General features: G+C 37.8%; 1 protein-coding gene across 2 annotated transcripts; it reads left to right on the plus strand.

The window, feature by feature from the left end:
- The first annotated feature begins 16,802 nt into the window (after nt 1–16,802).
- LOC109243784 lies at nt 16,803–23,711 on the plus strand. Of its 2 annotated transcripts, XR_002070630.1 has the most exons (7): nt 16,803–16,935; nt 18,133–18,782; nt 20,719–20,826; nt 20,907–20,999; nt 21,087–21,185; nt 21,265–21,605; nt 23,512–23,711. XR_002070630.1 is itself a non-coding variant. In XM_019410773.1 (5 exons), the coding sequence occupies exons 2-4, from the start codon at nt 20,949–20,951 to the stop codon at nt 21,574–21,576; spliced, it is 462 nt and encodes a 153-aa protein (XP_019266318.1). In that variant the 5' UTR covers nt 19,179–20,826; nt 20,907–20,948; the 3' UTR covers nt 21,577–21,605; nt 23,512–23,711. The 2 variants fall into 2 exon arrangements, 1 of the variants encoding a protein (XP_019266318.1); XM_019410773.1 differs by lacking the exons at nt 16,803–16,935; nt 18,133–18,782 and having other exon boundaries at nt 19,179–20,826.
- The last annotated feature ends 927 nt before the right edge of the window (nt 23,712–24,638 follow it).

A 24,638-nucleotide genomic window follows, 5' to 3' on the forward strand; every position in this document is an offset into this window, starting at 1 on the left:
AAAGGACTTTTTCATTTATTATTCTTGTCCTGAGCGTATTGTCATCTACATACAATATGATTACATTTGGAGCTCCATATTATTATATTGTTGGTCCTAGTAAGTGTCGGAGTCGACCCCTCGTTGCTACTTCTTCGAGGTTAGACGAGATACTTACTGGATACATATTTTTATGTACTCACGCTACACTTTTGGACTTGATTGTACAGGATTTGAGGCAGGTGCATTTGGTCACCATTCCGACGCGTAGATTGGATTCCCCTTTCGAGAGTTCCCGGTAAGTTGCCTTTTGAGCTGTCCTCCAGCAGCTGGAATCTTCTTTATATTATATTTTCTGTCTATTTCCTTTCAGACAGTAGACTAGTATTCTTTTGTATATTTTACTAGATGCCACATACTTGTGACACCAGGTCTTGGCACGCACATTTGTAGACTTATGGTTTTGGTTTGTTCACATGATTACGATTTGTACTGAGTGCTTCCATTTATTTATGTTAAAAGTTGCAACTCCTAAAACTTTTTTTTAAATAAGGAAAAAGCCATTGTTTACAAATAGATCTAAAATGAGAAATCGCTAGATGATCAGTGTTGGCTTGCATAACAACGGTGTTGGGCGCCATCACGGGCCTATAATGGAATTGGGTCGTGACAACAATATACCCATTAGACTCAAATTAATTACCCGTTATTGCCCATTTAAGAATTAATTACAATTTCTACCTATTCAGCCCAAACCTATTACCCGAATACCCATTTCCTTTTCGATTGAAAGCTTCGGATTCTTGTCTAACATAGCTAGCAAAGGAAGCAAAGTCCCTTGCTCAAGAAGATGATCACGACCATCACATGTAATTTCCTAGTTTCTTCACATCCTATAGTTTTGAAAAAAAAATACATAGTCTGCTAATCATAGCTTCAGTCTATACAATGTAGGGGTCTGCCAAATTAAAGCACACCTGCTCACGAATATCATCACTTGAAGAGTCTAGAAAGTTCAAAGAATTTGCACCAATTCATGGTCAATCATCACATTAACATCGATGAGGTACAGGAAATAATTCGTATGAGAATTCGAGCAGCGCCATGTTATGAACACAAAACCATAAGGATAAAGCAAGTGTGAAGATACAACCACAAGACGCTAAAGAAGGCACAAAAGAGTAATCAAAACATCACTCTCTACAACCACAAGCTACAACCCATTTCCTTTTTCTCTTGAAATTGTTGTACATACTATATAAAAAATTCGGCCATATGTGTAGAATTTGCCATTGACGGGATTTATTAGGTCATCGGAACTAGCAGATTGACAAAAAGTTATTGCTTCAATACCATAGGGGGAGGATAAGTTGTATCGGCGGCAAAAAAGATCGAATTGATAATTACATGTGAAAAAGTGATTAGTAGAAGTAGGGGCCTTTGTTGGAAGATCATCAAAAGTTTAAAATTTTCAACGGTTGAGATGACATATGAACGGACGAAGAAGATTGTGTGCATCTGTAGGCTTTGGCCAATTTTGAGAATATTTGATTACACAACTAATAGAAAGATTATTTTCTAGTTTTAGGAAGTATTTGTGCACCACTTTGTGGCGGGTTGTCACAGCACTAAACTCAAACCTGTCGTGATGGCGCCTATCAATAAAACTAGGCCTGCCGACTCCCACAATACTACCATAATTAATTAAAAACTATGCCAAAAGACATCATGTTTAACAGAATTTCACAAAGAAAACAATAGTTAAACTTTAAATTTGAAATGCGGAAAATAAAGCCCCAAACATCGGGGTGTCACTGAGTCATAAGCAACTACTACAAACTGTTCTGAAAATAGCAAGACTAACGTAGTCTGAGAATAACCAAAATACACTAAAGCGAAGATAAAGAAGGAGAAAAGCAAGACTGCGATCCCCAGGCAGCTACCTCGCTATCTCCGATGATCCGCTACTGAGTAAATCAACAATCGCTACCGTGGCCTGAGATACCTACATCTACACACAAAGTGCAGGGGGGTAACGTGAATACACCAACTTAGTAAGTAACAAGTCCAAAATATGGATTGATAGGTAGTGACGAACTTAACCTCAACAGGTAAACAAAAGTAAATTGTACAGAAAAGTAGACATGCTTCACATTCAAGTATTTAGCTCAAGCAGTAAAGTAATTGCAGATCTGGACAATCTGAGATATATATAGTTCAGCTATCCTCTACGTGCTAATGCACAGAATATATAAAATGCACCATGTACTTCCACTCTCAAGTGCTCAACCACTCGGTACTGTATATGGCCATCCGGCCTAGGGAAGATCCATCCCAGAATATATACACATCTCTGACAACAGTCACTCAATACCGAGGAAGGCCATTCCAGCCTTGTGTAGAAGATCCATCTCCAAGTACCAACACTTCGGACAAGATCAATGTCCAGGGAAGATCCATCCCTCAATAATATCATCTGCGCCCATTGTGGGTGTGCAGACTCCGGAAAGGTTCCTAAGGCCCAAGCGCTATCATAAATAACATAATTGCTGCGGCGTGCAGCCCGACCCCATAAATATCGCTCATAATCAGGCTCTCGGCCTCACTCGGTCAATTAACCTCTCTAGTCTCACCACAGGCTCACAACATCATGGAAACAGCCCAGAACAATGATATGATTAATCAATAAATAACCGAGACTGAGATATGACATAGAAATGCATGATCATGATTGAGTATGGAATATAAAGCAAAACTAGTGCGATGACAGCAAGAAACGACTGCTAAAGGTCCAAACAATACTGGCACAAGGCCTAAACATGATATCTAGCATGATTACAGCTCAACTACATTATCACATGATAAAAACATGGTTATCAATAGGATAAAGTCACTAAACAGTGCCATGGAATAACCCAGACCATAATTCTCACGGTGCACACCCACACGCCCGTCACTAGGAATGTACGTCACCTCAGTACTAATCACATAACACATAGTTCAGGGTTTTGAACCTTCAGAACCAAGCTTGGAAGCGTTATTTACCTCAAACCAAGCCAAAATCCTACTCCGCGATGCCTTTGCCTCGCGAATCGGCCTCCAAACATCCTGAATCTAGCCAAAAGCAATACAATGCAATCAATATAGGCCAAGGAACCAATTCCACAAGAAAAATTACTTAATTGGACACAAATCCTGAAATTCACTCAAACCCGGTCCCTGGGTCCACGTCTCGAAATTCGACAAAAATTACAAAACTAGAAAGCCCATTCACTCACAAGTCTACCCATACCGATTTCATCAAAATCCGACCTCATTTGGTCCCTCAAATCCCCAAATTACTCTCTCAAGAACTCTCCATTTTCCCCCCAATTTTTCACCCCTATTTCCAATTTTAATGATAGAAATCAAGATACAATCATGGAATTTAGCCAAAATCAAGTTAGAAACACTTACCCCAATCAACTCCTTGAAATTGCCTTCAAAAATTGCCCAAATCTGTGGTCTCTAGCTTAAAACATGAAACATGGGCTCAAACCCTTGATTTCGAATATAACATTATCTGCCCAGATTTTCTTTTTCGCGATTGCGGAAATAGCCTTGCGATCGCGAAGCACAAACAGGCTACCCTACATTTTTACTCTATGCGAACGCGGAAATCCCCACGCGTTCGCGAACCTATACCACACAAACCTACGCGATTGCAACCTGCCTCACGCGATCCCATAGTGCAATCACCTCAGCTCCTCTTCGGCTCAATTTCTTCTACGCGAACGCGACACTGGCCATGCGTTCGCAAAGCACTACCTACACGCGTACGTGATTGCAACCCTAACTCTGTGCTCGTGTAGAACAACTTCACCACTACCCTAAATAAGCCTATGCGATCGCGGATGAACTCATGCATCTCGCGCCCATTTTTCTCGCAAAATAGGGTTTTGACACATGATAACTCTTTTAGAGAAGGTGTTTAAAAGAGAGAGTCGTCACCTAACGGATTAAGGTGCGTTAGGGCACCTATGTGCAAATAACTTTGTTTGACCAGTTTACATCACCAAAGATCGGGTAAGGGCTCGAAATTACCTCGAGGACAAGGTGTTAGGCACTCTTCGAGGTCCATAACTGTGGGTCTCGGCCGAACTCAATTATATGAATTAGTCTATGTGATCAAAGCTAAGAAACAAGGAATTACTAAATGTGAATAAACAATTGAAAGACAAAGAAGAGGGGGGTCATAAGTCTATTAGCCTAAAGGATCACCCCGTGCAACATAAATAATACTTCGTAACTCCCTCGAGATGGGGTGTTACTCATATTATTCAGCGGGCACAGACTATCATCCCCTGCTACCCAATTTCTATCTTTAAGTTGTTTACCTGAAGCGCACTAGTCAATTTTAAGTCATGCCCTATGCGTGCACTACCCGTCCCATGCCTATGGTTCCAGAGGCATTTGGACCACTATTTCATGGTGGTTCTAGACCTTAACTTAGGTTGCTCAGAAGGGAAAAGTACTAAGCGATAGAAAAAATAGTTAGGACTTTCAAATAGAAACAAGTATAGGCTCAAGTTAGCCTCCGCATTTAGACATCAAATGCACGCCAAATTAGTTAACATTAACAGATTTTATTAATTTCATAATCCTATAGGCAGGATATCTATGTGATACTGAACTAACAAACAAAATCAACTTCTTAATACGATAAGTAGAACCTATATAGGTTTGCCTACTAATTTTAGCATAATACGATTAAGCATATTTGCATGGTATCTAGGTATTTATACGATAGTAGACAGTGGCAGGTCACAGAAACAAATCTAGAATTGTTTGTTTGAATCCTATAGGCATGTTTTCTAGTGAGGCTAATAGCGCAGTATTTGGAAACTCGGGTAGAACTGATAATTAAACAAATTCGGGCATGTAAACGTGCATTCTACAATTTGGTCCAGTTTTATATCCTATAGGCATGATCTCTACAATTTGATCTAGTTTTAGATCCTATAGGTATAATATCTACCATTTGAATATAACTGTATGTAAACAGGCATTTTGCACACATATTGGATCACACCATTTCCTAATTGCATGGTTTCTAGCAAAACATAACAGAACCAAGCATTAAGTCTATATGCATGGTTGCCCATATGGGATGATTAAACATAATAAGGTACCTATAGGCATGATTTCTAGCACATCACATATAATTGCACATTGTTAGACCTACAGGCAGGATTTCTACCACATTACATATAATAGCACATTCTTTGACCTATAGGCAGGATTTCTACCCAACTTTTATTGAAAAAATACGAAACCCTTCCCAATTTCACTTAACACCCCAGAATTATTATTACAAAATAATTATTACAGACCATAAATTAATGTAATGAATTACAAAGTGAGTAAACTATAGGGAGCCTACAGCTGGCCCAAATACACCTGGACATGCCAGGCCTTCAACTCACAATAGCTCCAAAACCCATATTCATATATACAAAAGTAACCAGTTGTTGAGTAATTCACCCATATATAAATGCTGAGCATACAGAGTCCACATCCCTAGTGTGTCAGAGTTACCGAGGGCTTCAAGAACCCATGTTAGTGCTCACACTAGAGAGATTGATCAGAAGTAGTTCAAGGAAAGAATAGGGACTAAGTCTCAGTGTGTCAGAGTTCACAAGGGTCTCACATGGACCCTGAGCAGTGCTCAGACTAGGAAGGTCAGAGGATAGAACCTTAATAGCCTTGGCTTTCAGCCGGCTAAGAATGAGGATTCAAAAGGATCAAATAGTAAAGGAATAGGAGGGAGTAGAATGGGTTAGGGAATCCACTTAAGGATAGAATCACATACTGAACACATACAAACAAGTAGTAGCCATGTTTGAACGTAAGCATACATAATTAAGTTTTTAGGAACTAGACTCAGTCACATACTAACAAGGCAAGTTCATCAGCAGATTCATAGTGATAGCAGGGAGCCCTATTAGACTGAGTACAAACACTAGTATCATAAGGAATCACATTAATCAACAATAGGTCAGGACATGTTAAAACCGATTAGGCAATTACTAGAGGTATCATAACACAGTAAGAATAGAGTTAAACATGCCACATTATATTGTACTCAAAGAGGAGTTGTTATACTATTAAGGAAGACATCTATACCTAGTTAATCAATCCACAAGAAAGGCATAAGAGCATACTTACAAGCAGGTTCATAAATTAACTTTGAGAGATAGTTATCAATAACATAGATTTAAGCAGGATTTCTTAATCAACTCAAAATAAGGTTCAAAACATGTCTCAAACTACAAGTAATAGCATTTAGGATAACATAGTCTAATTGTAATGACACATTGAGCAAACAATCATAATGAAATGGTAGAGGGTCTAATAACTCACCAGTTGAGATGAAACACGAAATAAAGGAATCCAACATTATAGTGAATATCACCAGACAGAAGCAAGAACTTGGGCATTTCTGGCCTTGGCTTTCAGCCGTCCAGGAATCAAAACACGGAACAAGAATATTCATTAGAGTAGGAGCATACAGCTTTTGTTATAGTAGTGAAAGATTTTCGAACTCAGAACTTCTGGACCCCTTTCAAAGGGGAGTAGGGAGGGGTTTAAATAGTGCAAAAACTAAAACATAAGTATGGAAAATAATTGATTCATACACTAAAAGGGCAAGCACATAAATCAGTAAGGAAAGAAGTTGAAGCCCTAATTTTAGGTAAAAATACACAGAAATCGGTAGAAAATACATGCAAAGAATCACATATTACATAAAAGGATCATAGACAGGAAATTATTCAAAAGAAATACAGAGTCGAACCATATTTGGTTCGATTAAAAAGATCTGAAACCCTAATTTAGGGTAATTAAACGAAATCGACAAAAAATAGGCAGATTCTCACATAATAGGGTGAATAATGACGAGATAATACTCAAAATCCAGGCTTGAACCAGTTTTGGTTCGAATCAAAAGTGGATCCGAAAATCCTAACCTTAGGGTTAAGTACGAATCAATGAGATACGAGCAGATCGGGCTCGCACGGTACAAAATAACGTGTGTGGACTTAATATCGTCTAATTCAAAAGGTGAAGATCGATTAGGACAGAACCAAAGTGGGGTACTTTTTATGTTTAGGAAAGTACTAAGTTATTCCGTAAAGAATCATCGAATAAAGGAAATATGCTGAAAAGGTAAGTAAATGGGAGGAAAATACCATTAGAAACAGGATTAGGGGGAATTTTGGAGAGGCGGCGGGCTTAGGTTTCATCAGACAAGGAGAGTAGAGGTGGCGGGTTTAGGAAAATGAGGTTAGGGTTTGGGAGAAGGGGATATATGGAAAGGGAGGGGTTGATCATTTTTTATCAACGTCTGGTATTTGAGCGGAACTGGGTCGGATATAATTGAGTGGGTAAGGGTACTGGGCTAGGTGTATTGGGCTTGGGTAATTGGGTTATGTTTGGGAGCTTAGGTCCGAAATTAATTGTAGAATTAGGGCCAGATTTTACATACCCAATTTATTAACAAAAATATAATAATAATAATAATAATAATAATTTATAAAAAATAATAAATAAATAACAAAAATATCATTTGTCCATAAAGATGATTTAAAATAATTATGTAACACTATAAAAATATAAAAGGTTATTTTTTGTGTAAATAATATAATCATAAGTACATATGGACTATTGCTGCAAAATGTGAAATTTAGCCTTAAAAATGCAAATGTAATTATAAAAATTGCAGTGAAAAAAATTTAAACATTATTTAGATGATTAAATCATCACAAAAATAAATGAAGGATAATTATTGGATATTATGAAAAATACTTGTACATGCTTGTAAATCAAATGATGATGCATGTACACTATTTTAAAAGTATATATATATTTGAAAAATATGAGGAAAAATTGGGTATCAACAGCTACCCCTCTTTACTCGTGAAGGATGAAAGAGTTGTCCGATAAAGAAATGATGACCGATTTTGACCGAATCGGGGTTTCGAAAAATATAGGTCGTACCCTGGTCTTTGAGCTGCCTACATATCCCTGGTTTTACAGGAACCACGCCATGTGTAGTTCTGGATCCAACGATGAACGAAACCGGTGGCGTTGTTATAGGGATGGTTGTGTGTTTTGGAAAGGATAGTATCAGATGAATTTATGTGAAGTCATGAATGTGAATTTGAGATATTATGGATGTATCACAATGCGTATATCTAAATGATCATAGAGTAAAAGAGAGTAATTGATGGGATTCGGTTACATTTGAAATAACGGCAGGGTGCGAATGATGTGAGCGGAAATCGGAGCGAAGGTTTCTCCTGTTTGAAGAATGGTTATTTCTTGGATTACCTGCAAAACTTAAAACATGATGCACGCAAATATATATAGGCTATTGCGGGAATTTAAATATGATGCAAATTCCCTTTGGACCATGAGGCTTGTCTTCGAACGGTGAGGATGATGTCCTTAGACCATGACGTCCTAGGCCATGAATCCTGAGATAAGGGATTCGCAGGCCATGAAATGATGTGCTCGGGCCATGAGAATGGTGCCTCTGAACCATGACGCCTTTGAATAATGATGTGAGGTATTGAGAGATCCTTAGGCCATGACATGGTGTCTTCAGGCTATGAGGATCACGCCTTCAGACTATGACGCCTTTGGATAATCTGGTGATGTTTCAGCCCATGAAATGCAAATACATGATGGTGGATCATATAAGCGAAACAAGACAAAGCTTAGTCTTGCATAAGATTGGGACAAAGCTTAGCCCCGGGAAGACAAAATAGTGCTAGTATTCAAGTAGCGTAGCATTCGGTATTGGGCAATGAGAGGCAGAGCTTAGCCTTATGCAAGAAGATGAGACAATGCTTAGTCTCGATGCAAGGAAAGGCACTGCTTAGCCTTATGCACAATGGGAGACAATGCTTAGTCTCATGCAATTAAAGGAGACAGGGCTTAGTCTCATGCAATGGAAGGCAGTGGTTAGCCTTGTGCAGCTAAGGAGGCAGGGCTTAGCCTCATGCAAAATGGGAGACAATGCTTAGTGTCATGCAATTAAAGGAGACGGGGCTTAGTCTCATGCAATTGAGGAGGCAGGGCTTAGCCTCATGCAAGAAGAGGAGACAATGCATAGTCTCATGCAATGGAAGGCAGTGCTTAGCCTTATGCAATTGAGGAGGCAGGACTTAGCCTCATGCAAGAAGAGGAGACAATGCTTAGTCTCATGCAGTGGAAGGCAGTGCTTAGCCTTATGCGATTGGGGAGGCAGGGCTTAGCCTCATGCAAAAGAGGAGACAATGCTTAGTCTCATGCAGTGAAAGGCAGTGCTTAGACTTATGCAATTGAGGAGGCATGGCTTAGCCTCATGCAAAAAGAGGAGACAATGTTTAGTCTCGATGCAAGGGAAGGCAATGCTTAGCCTTATGTAATTGAGGAAGCAGGGCTTAGCCTCATACAGTGAACAGATAATAAGTAGTGGAAGAGTATTTTCGTATCTGGAGACATATTTGTGTTTGGCAGCCTTGCGCTTATGAAGATAGTTATTTTGGTACGTGTATACTTGCGAATGCTCCTGTCATGTTCATTATGCCTACATTCAAAGAAAAATCGTGAGTTTTGCGAGGAAGGTTGGTTCACGCCTTTGCCTGCTTGTTTTGCTTTGCTTGCTCTGGAGATCATGTTCGAGTTACCCCGGGTAACATCTAGCTTCAATAGAAATAAAGTTTTCAAAAAGTATGCATGCATTTGATAAACATAGTTATTTTAAAACATAGTAGTTTATGATATCGAGTAAACTGATGAACCAATGACTGTGGCACTTTAGAGACATTGTAACTTCTTTGCATTGGAATTTTGAGGGTCCTCCTCAAAATTCTGTCGGACCCTCAAAATTCTGTCCAAGTTTAGTAAGAGATTCTTCGGTCATTCTACATGCACCGAAGTTTGTTGGATTTGCTCCAGAATTTTGAGGATCCTCCTCAAAATTCTGCCCTAGTTACTTAACTGGTTCTCTAACTGTCTTGCATATGATGACTTCAGCTGGACTTGCTCTGGAATTTTGAGGGTCCTCCTAAAAATTCTGCCCCAGTTTTTGGTTGTGGGAAAAATGAAAATTTTATTGAGATGTGACCGAATCCACAGGGTTGCCTACGTATCCCCTCTTAAACGGGAATCAGGTCAAGCGTAGTTCAGTTATATCAAATGAAGAAATGTCAATAATTTAAATATAGTATCTATTGACTACGTCTGAATTGATAGGCTTTGTCCAGACTTCTCCGTCCATTTCTGCATGTATGAGTGCTCCTCCTGTTAGTACCCTTTGAACCATGTAGGGCTCTTGCCAATTGGGTGAAAACTTTCCTTTGGCTTCGTCTTGATGTGGGAAGATTCGTTTCAACACCAACTGCCCTGGTGTGAACTGTCTAAGTTTGACCTTTTTGTTGAAAGCTCTGAACATTCTGCTCCTTTAAAGTTGACCATGACATACTGCATTCATTCTTTTCCCGTCGATAAGAGCCAATTGTTCATAGCGACTCCTTATTCATTCTGCATCACTAAGTTCTGCTTCCTGTATAATTCTCAAAGAAGGAATTTCGACCTCGGCGGGAATAACAGCTTCAGTACCGTAAACCAGCATGTAGGGAGTTGCTGCGCTTGATGTGCGAACTGTGGTACGATATCCCAATAAGGCAAATGGTAATTTCTCGTGCCATTATTTGTAATTAAGCTTGTGAGTCACTATGGATGTGCTCAAACCAGTCATATCATCGTAAGACCATACGAAAATGTCTTCATACTCCTTCAGGAAATGGGTGTATTCTTCTTTCTTTGATGGTGACAAGTGGATACTTATGCGGGTTTCTTTGACCGTTTCAGAATCTCCCAAGTTGACTAACTCAGTTTCGTCTAGGTTGGACTTAGGCTTATTCTCAAAATTCTCAACTTCTCTGACAGTTTCCTCAGGTATCACATCCTCTTCATATATCTCTTCCGAGTCACTATCCTAATGTTGCGTTGTCTCATTACATGTCACAGTCGTTGATTCATCAAGATAAGATAATAATGTTGTAGAGAGAAAATGTAAAACATAATAATAAATACTAAAATAGCAATGCATTAAATAAATCTTGAGAACAAGTACGGCCCGACAACTCGAGCAATTGTTTCAAAACAAAATGCATCTAAACAAAATACCAAAAATGTCTTAAATGCTTAAAATAGCATTTTTAAAAATAGACCATGCTAATTGCCAGGCTACCCAGGAACTCGACGGGCCCGGGATGATGCAGTAGTCCAATTCTTGAGAACAACTCCCTTTCCCACAATCTGAATTGTAAGGTCTTCCTCCTCCTCCTCCTCAACTATTGCATTGCAATCCATGTATTCATCGTCTAGAAATAGATTCCTTAGGCCAGCTAAAGCCCCATCTTCTTCAGACCCCCATATCACGTCAGTCTGTTGAAATGTCTTATTTAGATGCGGTATTGGCTGTTTAAGAGGGTAATAGAGACCACGCCATGGCAGCGACCAATCATCGTACTCCTACCAGGTGTACTAGTATTCAAGTCCAAAGGTTGTGCCGTGACATTTTGGTTGTATTGGCTTAATAATACCCTGGAGATTCTTGCCGAGACCTTTACCGGGTTCATATCTTGTCCATAACAGTACGCTTTCAATCTTATTACTCCATTACTTGTCTTACTCGATTGCATTGACGCGCTCGATGCGGTGGTACGTCTCTCCACCTAATCTTTTTCTATTCTCGACAACTGCAACAGTTTGATTGTTGTAAATAGGATTACTTCCGTCTCCATGAATGATCTCTTCCTGATGATTCCATTCGAACTTCACGGCCTGGTGTATCATAGAAGCTACGGCTCCAGCAGCATGTATCCAAGGTCGTCCCAACAACAGATTGTATGTGGAGGATATGTCCAATACTTGAAATTGAACATCAAACCAAGTCGAGCCCATCTGCAAACAAAGGTTCATTTCTCTAATTGTGGCCCTTTGAGACCCATCAAATGCTTTCACATTCATACTCCCTGCTCGTATCTCCTTGAAATCCTTACCTAACCTTTTCAAAGTAGTTAATGGACAAATATTGAGGCTTGAACACCCATCTATCAGGACGCTGGCGATGAATTTGTCCTCAAATTGCACAGTGATATATAGTGCCCTATTATAACTCAGTCCTTCAGGTAGTAGTTTGTCTTCGTGAAAGGTGATCTTGTGGCTTTCCAATACTTGCCCTACCATGTTGGCCATGTCTCCACTGGTGATGTTGTTGGGCACGTAAGCTTCGTTCAATACTTTCATTAATGCATTCATATGCGTCTCATAATTCTATAGTAGTGATAGAATGGATATCAGAGCAGGGGTTTTGTTCAGATGATCAACCACATAATATTCTCTTGCTTGCAACTTCCTCCAAAGATCATCCGAGCCTATTTCAATGATAGGCTGCTTGGGGTAGCTTCTTTACTTGTTCCTCCCAAATGCTCAGGTGTGTAAACCTTACCGGTCCTGGTTATGCCTTGTGCGCCACCTGTTTCTTCTATCTTCCCTTTCCTTTTCTTCTCGCCTCTTCATCATAGTCCCATGGTATAGCATTGGAATTAAAGGACAGTGTGGGTGCTACCTTCACAACGAAGGGTGTGATCACTTCTACCTCAAACAGAACTTGTGCAATTGTGTGCGTTGTTGTTTTAACCTCAAACGGAGTTGGCGTGGCCATTTCAACCTCAATTGGTGACAGAATTTGCATTATTATGGGTGTGAGAGTGACTGGAGGTATTGTGGTTTCATCCCCTTCACGAATAAGTCCAATTGATCCTTCCGGATCCCATTCTTCATTAGTTTCCATCACATTTACCCACTCGCCCCTGTGATCCGGGAGAGGATTGTTGTGGACATTAGGTGCGGCCTCTTATTCTTGTATAACCTTGGTGTCAATCAACGTCTGGATCCTATCTTTCAAAGTGCGACATGCATCGATGGTGTGTCCCTTCAAGCCCGAGTGATAGGCACATGTCTTGTTCGGATTAACCCACTGGGAAGAGTTTTCCATAGTAACAGCGGGAATAGGGGTGACATAAGCGGCAGCCTTCAGTCTTTCATAAAGTTGATAAATGGGTTGAGCAATAGGAGTGTATTGTCTGGGTGGTCTACAATCAAAATTTGGTCTGGGTTTCTGTTAGTTTTGGCGAGCTGGTGGTGGTGAGTTGTAATATGCAGGTTGGGTGTTATGGGTATGGTAAGTGGTGGCGGGTTGTTGGTATTTGGGAGGTGAAGGCTGATATGTGGGTGGAGGTGTTTGGTATGTGAGAGGAGATTTTGGGCCTTGGGCTACCATCACGGCCCCTACTTCCTTCTTCTTGGATATACCTCCTGACTGCAAGGCCTTGTTTGTAGCTTGGAGTGCCTTAAAGTTTGTCACCATTCCGCTTTTAATTCCCTCTTCTATTCTTTCTCCTAATTTGATGATGTCAAAAAATTTATGATTTTCAATAACCATCAACCTCTCATAGTATTGCGGATCCTGGGCCCGAACAAAGAATTTGTTCATTTGCTCTTCCTCTAATGTCGGCCTTACTTTTTTAGCTTCCGATCTCCATCGAGTAGCATACTCACGGAAAGTTTCCGTTGGGTTTTTCTTGACATTCTATATATAGAAGACATCTAGTGCATTCTTTGTGTTGAATCTGAATCGATCCATGAAATTTGACGCCATGCTTACCCAGTTAATCCACTTCTTTGGATTTTGGTTGATATCAAGACAGGGCATCTCCGGTGAGGCCCCTTATAAATAACTTCATGCGGATTCTTTTGTCTTTACCAACTCCTACGAGCTTGTCATAATAAGTTCTTAGATGTACCTTCGGCTCACCCGTTCCGCACATTTTGAACTTAGGAGGTTTGTAACCTTCTGTAATTCTACATCCGGCTGGATACACAAATCTTCGTAATTCAAACCCTCGATGCCTTTACCACCTTCAACACCTTGGACTCGACTAGTAAGCTTCTTGAGTTCCTCTGTCATGTTCTTGATGAGCAGGCCCTTCTCGGCAGATTCAGGTATGTATAGGGTTTGTTGTGGAGTGTGGGGTAAGGTTTCCACATATATTGGGTTACTTTGATGGACTCCAGGGATTTGGGTGTAGTGGTGATCATTGGTTGAGTTTTGAGGATCAGGGATAGGTTGGGGTGCATTCAGAGGAGTGTGATAGGTAGTGGTTTGTTGATACTAGGTTGGCTGATGATGATGTTGTGGAGGAGTTGGTACTGGTGGCGGATTGGGATTTTGAGGAGGTGTGGCATATTGGTGAGGTGCGAGAGGATTTTGTGGATGCTAGTTTGGTGTATTTTAGGGAGGTGCTGGGTTTTTGGTGTTTTGTAGGTTGATGTCGGGGAGGTTCAGGGTAAGGGAAAGGTTTGCCAAGTTCTAGACCTGCTCAAGTTCCCCTTGTAACTCCAATATCTTTTGTTCCAACCGCAAAACCAAGTCATTCTGTGCTGGAGTGCTTCGACCATCTGAAGTTTCGACATACTCTTTATGTGTAGCATTTGTCTTTCCTGATATTGCTTGTATCATCCATTCTGGAATTTCCTTTTCTTTTAGGATCGTTTGGAGGAGGAGGAGGTGGAGGACCTCTTGATCTGGTATGATATGCTGACGATGCTAGTATGCACAGACCAACCTTAGGGGATGGGAATAAACAAATCAAGAAAAGAAGAAAACAAAAAGGTAAACAAGTTAGTGAGGAGTATTAAAAGGCTGTTTGTGGTATTTAAACATGTATTGTGGAATTATGAATTCGCGTCCTAATTTGGGGACCTCATTGTGCCCGAGGTAGGCCTAAGCGACATATAGATTTGGAGAAAATTGATGCCAATAACTGCGTCATTTCATTAATGCGATAAATAAACCGAATCCCTACTAAAACGAAAATAATGATAAAGAGTCAATAATGGCATGTGCCTTATTACAACCAAAGCCCAAAGCGGGTCTAGAAAGCAAGTAAAATATAATTCCTAATCTATTTGGTCCCAGAGGGACCTTCTCCATGCTTGGCCTTCTTTGCTCCATCGATCAGATTCCCCAAGTCGCGCATATCCAACAATAGATTTTTCACCAATCCAGTAGCAGTGGTGGGATATTTTGGACCATGCCAAAATTGGGATCTTCATGCTTCATTTTCTGCAAACAAAAAAGTTAGCCCTTGCCCCCTCCAAATTCAGCTATTTACACGTTAATGATCAACATATTGGCATGTTTTCTCCAAATAATTCACATATCGTGATTGTGCCCATTGGGATTATGGAAATCCCGATGGACTTTGGACAAGGTTTGTCTTAGCAAGTTATTACGCGGACAGCGTTCAAACTCATACTGGGTTTAGACATGATGCATGCACAGTTGATTTTAGAATGGAGTTTCTAGGAGAGTCTAGACTGGTACCCTCAAGTGGACAACTTGAGAGGGAAAGGCATGTAACCGTCGATTGCACCGCTGATCGACTAGTTTTACCGCAAATAAGCATTTCCAAATTTAAGGGTGATTTTAGGAAGAGCTCATGATCGACTAGTTTTACCGCAAATAAGCATTTCCAAATTTAAAGGGTGATTTTAGGAAGAGCGCAGACACTCATCAAGTGCCGCTATGGTATTAATACGCACGAGTGGAATATGATGCGGAACATGCTTTATGCAAAGATAAAATAACACGTTGTCAAATATTTTTGAATGTTGAAAGCAGTAAAATGCAGTATCGAATAAATTAAAGACATGAAGAAAGGAAAACAAGGAAGAAGTTAGTTCACGTAATGAAAGAATTGTAATAAAGCAAATAAAGAGGTAAGGATTGGGGAGAGACATGATATAGCAAAGTTAAAAGTTTGGAGCAAGTGAACATGATTAGAAAATAAGGGGAAACGTGCGTTCTAATCAAATTAAACGAAGAGTTGCATATGAGCTCATATAAAGGAAAATAGGAAAAATGATGTGCATGTAGCAATAAAAAGGGAAAATGGGAGCGGGAGATTTAGGTAACAGCAAAATAACAAAAACACGCTTATCAGGGAAGACTAATTCACAAAGATCAAGTTCATAATGGTAAGAGCCTAAAAATCTCCAGCAGAGTCGCCATGCTGTCGCGCCCCTTTTTCTCGCAAAATCGGGTTTCAACACGTGACAACTCTTTTAGAGAGAGTCGTCACCTAACGGATTAAGGTATGTTAGGGAACCTATTTGCAAATAACTTTGTTTGACCAGTTTACATCACCAAAGATCGGGTAAGGGCTCGAAATTACCTCGAGAAGAACGTGTTAGGCGCTCTTCGAGGTGCACAACTGTGGGTCCCAGCCGAACTCAATTATATGAATTAGTCTATGTGATCAAAGCTAAGAAACAAGGAATTACTAAACGTGAATGAATAATTGAAAGACAAAGGGAGGGGTCCTAAGTTTTTTAACCTAAAGGATCACCCCGTGCAACATAACACTACAAGAATATTGACTTTTAACTACAAAATGCTAGCGAAGGAACATGAATCCGATCGTTAAAAGTGTATCTATAATGGCCAAACTTTTTTCCGATTGTTAAAGTGTAATTTTTGGTTAATATTTACGAGGGGATGATTTCCGGTCGTTAAAATTAAAATAATTCAGACGTTAAAATAGATTTTAAGCAATAACACAAATAAATAGGCGCCACATTCCCCCCCCCCCTTTTTTTTTTTACTCAACCCAGTACCCAAGCCCACGCATCCCCTCAACTCTCCTCTCTACCCATCCCAAACAAAACACTTCTCTGTTTTATCAGTAGACAACAGAGAACTTGCAGTTACAAGAATACAAGAACAAGAGCGATTGAAGATCTGTAAAAGTTGGATTCTTCTCTGCAACCTAGGGCTTTATTCTCCTTCTTGTCAAGGTAAGCTCTAAACTTTCCATTCAATTCTATGTATCTGTTTACCAAATATTTGATAGAGAGAGGAAGGAACACACAATAAAAAGGAAGAGGGAGTAGGGGTTTAAGGTTGCACTGAAGAAAGAAAGAACGAACATCAATTAATGACGTGGGATATGTGGAAAAGAGGGGAAACTTGTCCCTCAAAATTCTAACTCCAATTGCGTAATAAGTTTGCACAAACAGAGAAAGCAAAACACTAACACAAATTTCTAGATATAGCTGAAGGGTCTTGACCAAAATTATATTAATCTAACAAGAAAGTGGTGAATTTTGTAATAATTACATATTTTTCAATATATAATTACCATCCAAATTTTAAGAGTATTGCTTATAAAAGTTTTTTCTGTTTCTTTAAATTTTGTTCTTATTTATCTTATATGTCAAATATGTGTATTCATCTTGTAGAGAAGATTATATTTGGGGATTGAGTTTGATTTTGAAAGAAAGAAGATTCTTTTTAATAGCATAACTGATCAATCGGTTTGGAGAACATATTGTTTTAGGGATCGGGTTTGACTTTAAAACAGAACATATTGGTATACAGAGCAACTGTTGCTTCTTACTAGATTATGCTAAATTGGCGAATTTCTTATAAACAAAACTTCCAAAACAGTTATGGGTTGACTGTAGATTTTAAATAGTTTTTATGCTGCTAAATTTAGGTGCTCTATATTGTCTGGCGATGATCTTTTACCATAGAGGTTGTGTATTTTATAGAGAAAAGTTATTGAAATGGAGATTTTAAAGAATAGTGATGACTTAGAGTAGTTAAATAATTCTTTACAACTGAAAAGGAAAAGAACTCATGAAAGTTTGGAGTTCTATCACATCTGCTTTTAATTTTTACCTCTTTTGTTATAATGAAAGTTCCATACTAGAAACCATTTTATTTACAAGTTAAGTTGCAGGAAAGAAAAAAAGTTTCTAAAACTCCATTAGTTGATTTCTTCTTTGCAGATTGTATGTTCATATCTCATGAAATTGACTCGCTAAATATTTGTCATCTCTAAGTTTTCATGTGTTATGTTTCTATCAATTTTATTCATTATTGTTTTCTATTGTCATCTAAGTTTCTAGCTTTTTTCCAACACCTTCACATGTTCATATATGATGAAATTGAAATAGATATTTATTACTAAATCTTTTTCTTTATTCTAGGTTGACATGAATCTCTCAAAATCTTAGAAGTCTGAAATGGTATCAACTTCGAAGACTGTTAAATATGCATACGTTCCACCTGGTGCCTTAGCAAGGGGACAGGGGAAAAACTTCAGAGCTTTGGGTTCTGTAAGAATATATGCTGAACAGAGAACTTCGATTGGCAAAGGTAAAAACTACAATGTAGTAGCTTCTGATCAGAATAAGCTAGCTCAGAAAGATCGTCTCATGCCTCCTGGTTTTGATCCAATATTGGAATGCGATGCTTCCCTCCCTCATGAAGAAGCGATGCAAGATATTCAGAGAAGCGAAATAAGTATATTATTGTTTTATGTTATAATTTGTTATTGTTTGTTATTGTTCTGGATTTTTTTTTTATATGTTAGACTTAATTGAGATTAACAAGGCCATATGAATCTAAAAAAGGCAAACAAAATGAGAGCGAAGAACAGATGTAAAAATGTTACAGGACTCAAAGCTGGAGAAAAGTTGAGTCACTTTTTACGACAATCGAGTTGTTGGGAAGAATCATGCCTTACTTACGAGAAACTTAGGTAAATTAGTTCGTGATCGAAAAATGTGCCCATTGCGCATACACTCATGGGCGGAAATCGAAATATAAGCTGGAGCACATGTGACAAGTTGTTACGGTAAGAATTTAAAGTTTTACTTTGTCGATTTGCCTTCTTCATTTCTTCTTTCAAAAATGGAAAGGAAATACTGTGAGCTTACATCATGCATTGATTGGTTAATTTTACCATATTCAAATTTCAATTGCAATTGTACAGTGAAGACAGAGATAGACGACTTTCCTCTTCTACTTGACAAAACCCATGACTCTTCTTGAAGTATACACTTCAAGTTATTTTCATTTATATTATGAGTTTAATTCTAAATGAATGAAATTGGTTTTGTTATCTCCCTTATTTTTAAAGAATGTTGCTTCTAGAAGCTCATGTTAGGTGTTTGTCATAATTTTCTTACCATATTTGGTTTTCCTATCTATTGAAGGAAAAGGGCAATATAATTACCTTAATTGGGTTTTCTTTTTTGTAGAAGGAAATTATAAATCTCCAATATTTGGCTAGTTGTCATTGTTTAAAGAATTTAGTAGTATGGAATTTTTCACCTTCCTAATTGAACTTTATTATATTAATCCTCGATCCTATGCCAATGGCAGAGGGCATGGAACAAGAGAAACATGTGCTCTTCATACTACCAGACATTTTGTAGACACTTTGGTAGACTTTTGGACTGCCCGTCAGTCTCTTCTGAAAATGAAGAAAGAGGACCCTTTCTTCAGTTTGCTCTCCTTACTTACTGCTATCCCCTCTTTCCGTCTCACCCATTAAATGTAATTTAGACATTAGATGCGTGGAATGGGCAATTGTAGTTAACTCTAGAATTGCAAGTTTAGTTGAGGGGTTCCATTATTTTGAAGTCTCATCCTATCCTATAAAGAACAATGGTCTGCAGATCAGGTGGCTTCTGGATTTGTACTGTTCTTAGCACATGGCTTCTTTAAGTTAAGAAGCCATACAGACTATCTTGTTGTTAAAACAATAAATAAGAAAATTAGTTGTTGAGATGCCTGAAGTTTATGCTTATCAACGACTTTCTTCTTGGCTATCTTAATGATGGTCTTCCGATTACATATGGTGAAGGAATGTTGCCTGAAGTTTATGCTTAGTGAATTGTGACTCTATACTATTCTGTAGTTCGTGAATGCTTAGTACAACACAAAGGTTATAAATTTGTTAAATTTTTGTACTTGTCTGCAGTTCTTGAATGTAGTGAACTTGTCGAAACTTTTTTTTTTTTATTTCTGAAAAATAACTACTCCGTTCAGTTAGATGCGTAAATAATTAGAGTTGTCAATTCCAAAGCTTTTTTTCAGAACCTTTCTTAAAGCTTGTTCTCTGATCAGGTTCGAATATGAACAATGTTTCCCTGTTTATTTATTTGTTCTTTTCTTCAATGCATTTTGTGGGGTGGGTTTGCTATATGAACAATAATCCTTTTTTCTCTCCGGAAAAACAATAAAGTAAATCAATTGACTTGTTTATCAGCCTTGTGTAATACTATAAAACAAGCTAGCACTGGACAACTCTTTACTTGTTTTCCCCTTTTCATTTGAATAGAGGACACTGGGTACAGGGGGCTAAGGTCTTTGGAGGCTTCTAATCATATGTCAAAATCTAAATGCAACCACTGCCTTTATATATGAAAATACTACTTTGTTATGGAATTTCATTTGCAAGTTTTTGGATTGACCAAAATTATTTTACAACAAGGCGTATGCAAAGTAATCACACAAATTTTGCTTTCATATAAGCACCATTTATATGGTGAACCTCTCTTTGCTTTCACTAGAATTATTACAGCCTTTTGAAGGCATATTAGAAATTTAGTAACCTGTATAATTCTGCAGCTAGGACTATTTTGGGGATATTAATATGACATCTCTGTATCTTAAAATGGCCGATGTTACTGCTTGTTGCTATTGCTTCCTTCTTAATATTACTTTCTTTCTTGCCTTTATGATTGATAATGCTTGTTTCTATTGTTGCTTTTCATCTTTTTGAGCTGAGGGGCTATGTCATTCCGCGATGGTTTAAGAGATGTTCTGAAGGGGTAGACAAGAGTGATTGAGAATGGCTGGTCAAGAGCATTTTTTAACTGAAAAATTTTAAGGTAAGGTTTCATAACTATTTATTAAAATCTTTTTATATTAAGTGGCTGATCAAAATTTTAATGGCGCATTGTTAATTTAGGAAATAAGTACAAGAAACTCGATCAATAGGTCTAAGTTAAGGATGACTCATCGTACGGGTAGTAAGCCTATTCGAGAGGTCATTTATGAATTGGTGAGTAAATATTGCAATTTCTATTAAGAAACCTCATCTTTCATCTTTGTTAAAAAGATTCTGTGACTTATTTATTTAAATGTGAAGGGAGGCAAAGATGGTAATCCCCCAGATATGACAACTATCTTCTTTGAGACTCGTATCAAAGGCGACAAGCTTGTCGAACCTGAAACCAATGAAAAATATGTATGTTTATTGATTAATTTTATTTTACATAATTTTATTTTTTATGTTATATTATTTTAAATTGTCTTATAATTTATAGGCTAAGATCCAAGAATTGGTGCAATCTGAATCGTCTCTTACAAATATTGAGATTGTAGAAAGGTGTTTCGGACCTCAACGTAGGAGTCATGTAGTTGGATTTTGTGGTGGGATTACTGCTAAGGAGTTAAAACGTGGTGACTCCTCGAAGGCTGCATTGCTAGAGAAGCTGAATGCTACTGAAAAAGAAAATGAATCGCTTTATGGACGCATGGAAGGGCTAGAGAATACATGTGAAGATCTAGAGAGTAAATATGCAGAATTTGCAAGTGCAGTGTTTAATGACTTTAATCAGGCTTCATCGTCATCTTGAAGTGAACAATAGATTGAAGCATTTAACAGGTTAGTAGATTGAAAATCCTATTATACTCTGTGATAATTTGTTGCAATGCTCATGTGAATTTTTTCCATTACATCAAACAACAACAACCCAGTAGAATTCCATTATTGGGGTCTGGGGGTAGAGTGTACGCAGACCTTACCCCTACCCCGGAGGGATAGAAAGGTTATTTCCGGAAGACCCTCGGCTCAGAAACAAATAGATCCGTAACTAAGTATATGTTGATAGAGCAGGAAAAGAAAGATGAAGTATAGCAATCATCAAACTAGAATTCAATGCGGGAAGTTATTTACACAAACTAGTAAAGCATATGCATATCATAATTTCTTAGTTAAGCAATACCAATAGGACAATATTTCACTAAGAACATTACACATATCTAATAAAATTGCTAAAAGCAGCAGAGGCGGTCTTAGTAACTTCTCTACCAGGGTGAAAGGGAACATCATATCCTCCAGTAACTTCAACAGCAACAACTCCAGCTAATTGATAAATATCACCATTACATTACATTAAGGTTACATTCCATTCCATCACATTAAGGTTTATTAATTTAACAAAAACATAGTCATCAAGACAAGTGAATTTATAAGTAAGAATCAAGTTCCATACCAAATATCACCTACAGTTGTCGTAATCTAGCTCAATGAATAGATAACTCACGAAATAATAGACCTCAAAGCAGAACTAAAAGGTAAGTTGCAAAGAAAAGTTTGGTATATGAACAAGTAATCACTGGTTCTTCATTGAGGCTTGATTTAAAGTCATAATCGACTCTTTCTCAAAAGCTTCTTTATGATTTGTATATCAATCGCTTGTCCCTGTTATGTGTAATGAAACTCTATATAAGGTTTGCTTCCTAGAAAATGATACTTCATTGTGCAGGTTTAAGTATGACAAGATTGTGTGATTTTTGTATATCAACCGCTTGTCCCTGTTATGTATAGAATTACATATAATTCTATTCAATCTTCAGATTATTGTCGCGGACATAGGAAATGTAATGTGTCATTTTTCTGCTAAAAACGCAAAAAAAATGACACCCTAATAGATATTATTACACTACAGCTTCTTTCAAAAATGGTACTAAATGGCATATAGATAATTTTGGGTTGGCATTGTTTTGGACTCCACTCAGGTAGTGCGAAGAGCTTATAATTATCAAAAGTGTGTTTCCTCTCATATATTTAATTGAAAAGTTGATCTATTATACTGTATACTTCTATACTATACATCTGACGTGTGCTAGAAGTTGCATACAGATGTGTGCTAGATCCCATTAATATTATACTATGTGATGAAATTGTTGCAATGATCATGTGAATTTTTTTCCATCATTAAGGTTTATGAATTTAAATTAAAATATAGTTATCGAGACTAGTGAATTTGTAAGCAAGAATAAAGTTCCATACCCAATATCAACTAGAATTGTTATAATCTAGCTCAATGAACAGAGAAGTGATAAAATAACGGACCTCAAAGTAGAACCAAAAGGTGAGTTGTAAAGGAAAGTTTAGTATATGAACAAGTAATCACTCGTTTTTCATTGAGACTTGATTTGGAGTTATTATCGACTCTTTCTCAAAAGTTTCTATATGATTTTTGTATCTCAATCGCTTGTCCCCGTTATGTGTAGAATTGCATGAAACTGTATATTGGATTTACTTCCCAGAATATGACATTTCGTTGTGCAGATTTTAGTATGACTAGGATTGTGTGATTTTTATTGTCCACGGACATAGGAAATATAATGCGTCATTTTTCTGCTACAATATTTTCTATTGTTATGTCATCTGATGATTGAATAATTTTACTATGGCGATCAGTGTAGCCTTTAATGAATCTTATCTTCTTCTTTAATTGTTTATTCTTTGTTAGTAAACTGACATAAATTTATTATTTTAACAGATCAAAAACTTGAAGTCCGAAGAACCTATTTTTGATGAAAGTGCATAGCAAGTTGAAGAACAAGAGAATTTTGTTATGTTAGGGATGGTTTGAAGGCAGTGTCTTTTGTACATATGCTCCAATTTTATTTTATTTCTTTTAGAAATTGTTAAAAATAATGTTATACTATTTGGATTGCTTTCTGGTAATGTGATGCTTAGTTCTTTGTATTAACAAATATCAATTATTTGGTTTATTTTCAAATGTTTCTGGTCTGTGTATGAAATTTCGTCAAATATAAATTTTGGTAATGTGATCATCGTAACTCTTTAAAAATAGATTTCTCAAATAGTTTAATAGGCATTAACGAATGAAAATTTGGCTGTTAAATATAATCATACAATTAAGGAAAGAACTTTCGGCCGCTAAAAGCACTTGTAAGGACCAAGTTAGCTGTTGTAATTGAAGACTTTTAACGACTGGATGACAAATTAGCGAGGAAAAAATCTCGTCGCTAAAAATGATGTATAACGACCGGAAATTATGCCGTCGCTAAAGGATCTTTAACGACCGGGTTGAAAATCGATCGTTCGTTAACTTTTAGCGTCGGGGCTTTTAACGACCGGTGACGACCAGAATTTTCTCGGTCGTTATTGACTTATAGCGACCGGAATTGGACTTTTAACGACCATATTTCCCGTCGCTAAAGGCCAATATTCTTGTAGTGTAAATAATATTTCGTAACTCCCTCGAGATGGTATGTTACTCATATTATTCAGCGGGCACAAAATATCATCTCCTGCTACCCAGTTACTATCTTTAAGTTGTTTACCTGAAGCGTACTAGTCAATTCTAAGTCGTGCACTACGTGTCCCATGCCTATGGTCCAGGAGGCATTTGGACCTCTATTTGATGGTGGTTCTAGACCTTAACTTAGGTTGCTTAGAAGATAAAAATACTAAGCAATAGACAAAACAGTTAGGACTTTCAAATAGAAACAAGTATAGGCTCCAGTTAGCCTCCGCATTTAGACATCAAATGCACGCCAATTTAGTTAACATTGACAAATTTTATTAATTTCAGAATCCTATAGGCAGGATATCTATGTGACACTGAAGTAACAAACAAAATCAGTTTCTTAATAGGAT

This window comes from Nicotiana attenuata, unplaced genomic scaffold (assembly GCF_001879085.1).
Source record: "Nicotiana attenuata strain UT unplaced genomic scaffold, NIATTr2, whole genome shotgun sequence".
Lineage (NCBI taxonomy): Eukaryota > Viridiplantae > Streptophyta > Magnoliopsida > Solanales > Solanaceae > Nicotiana > Nicotiana attenuata.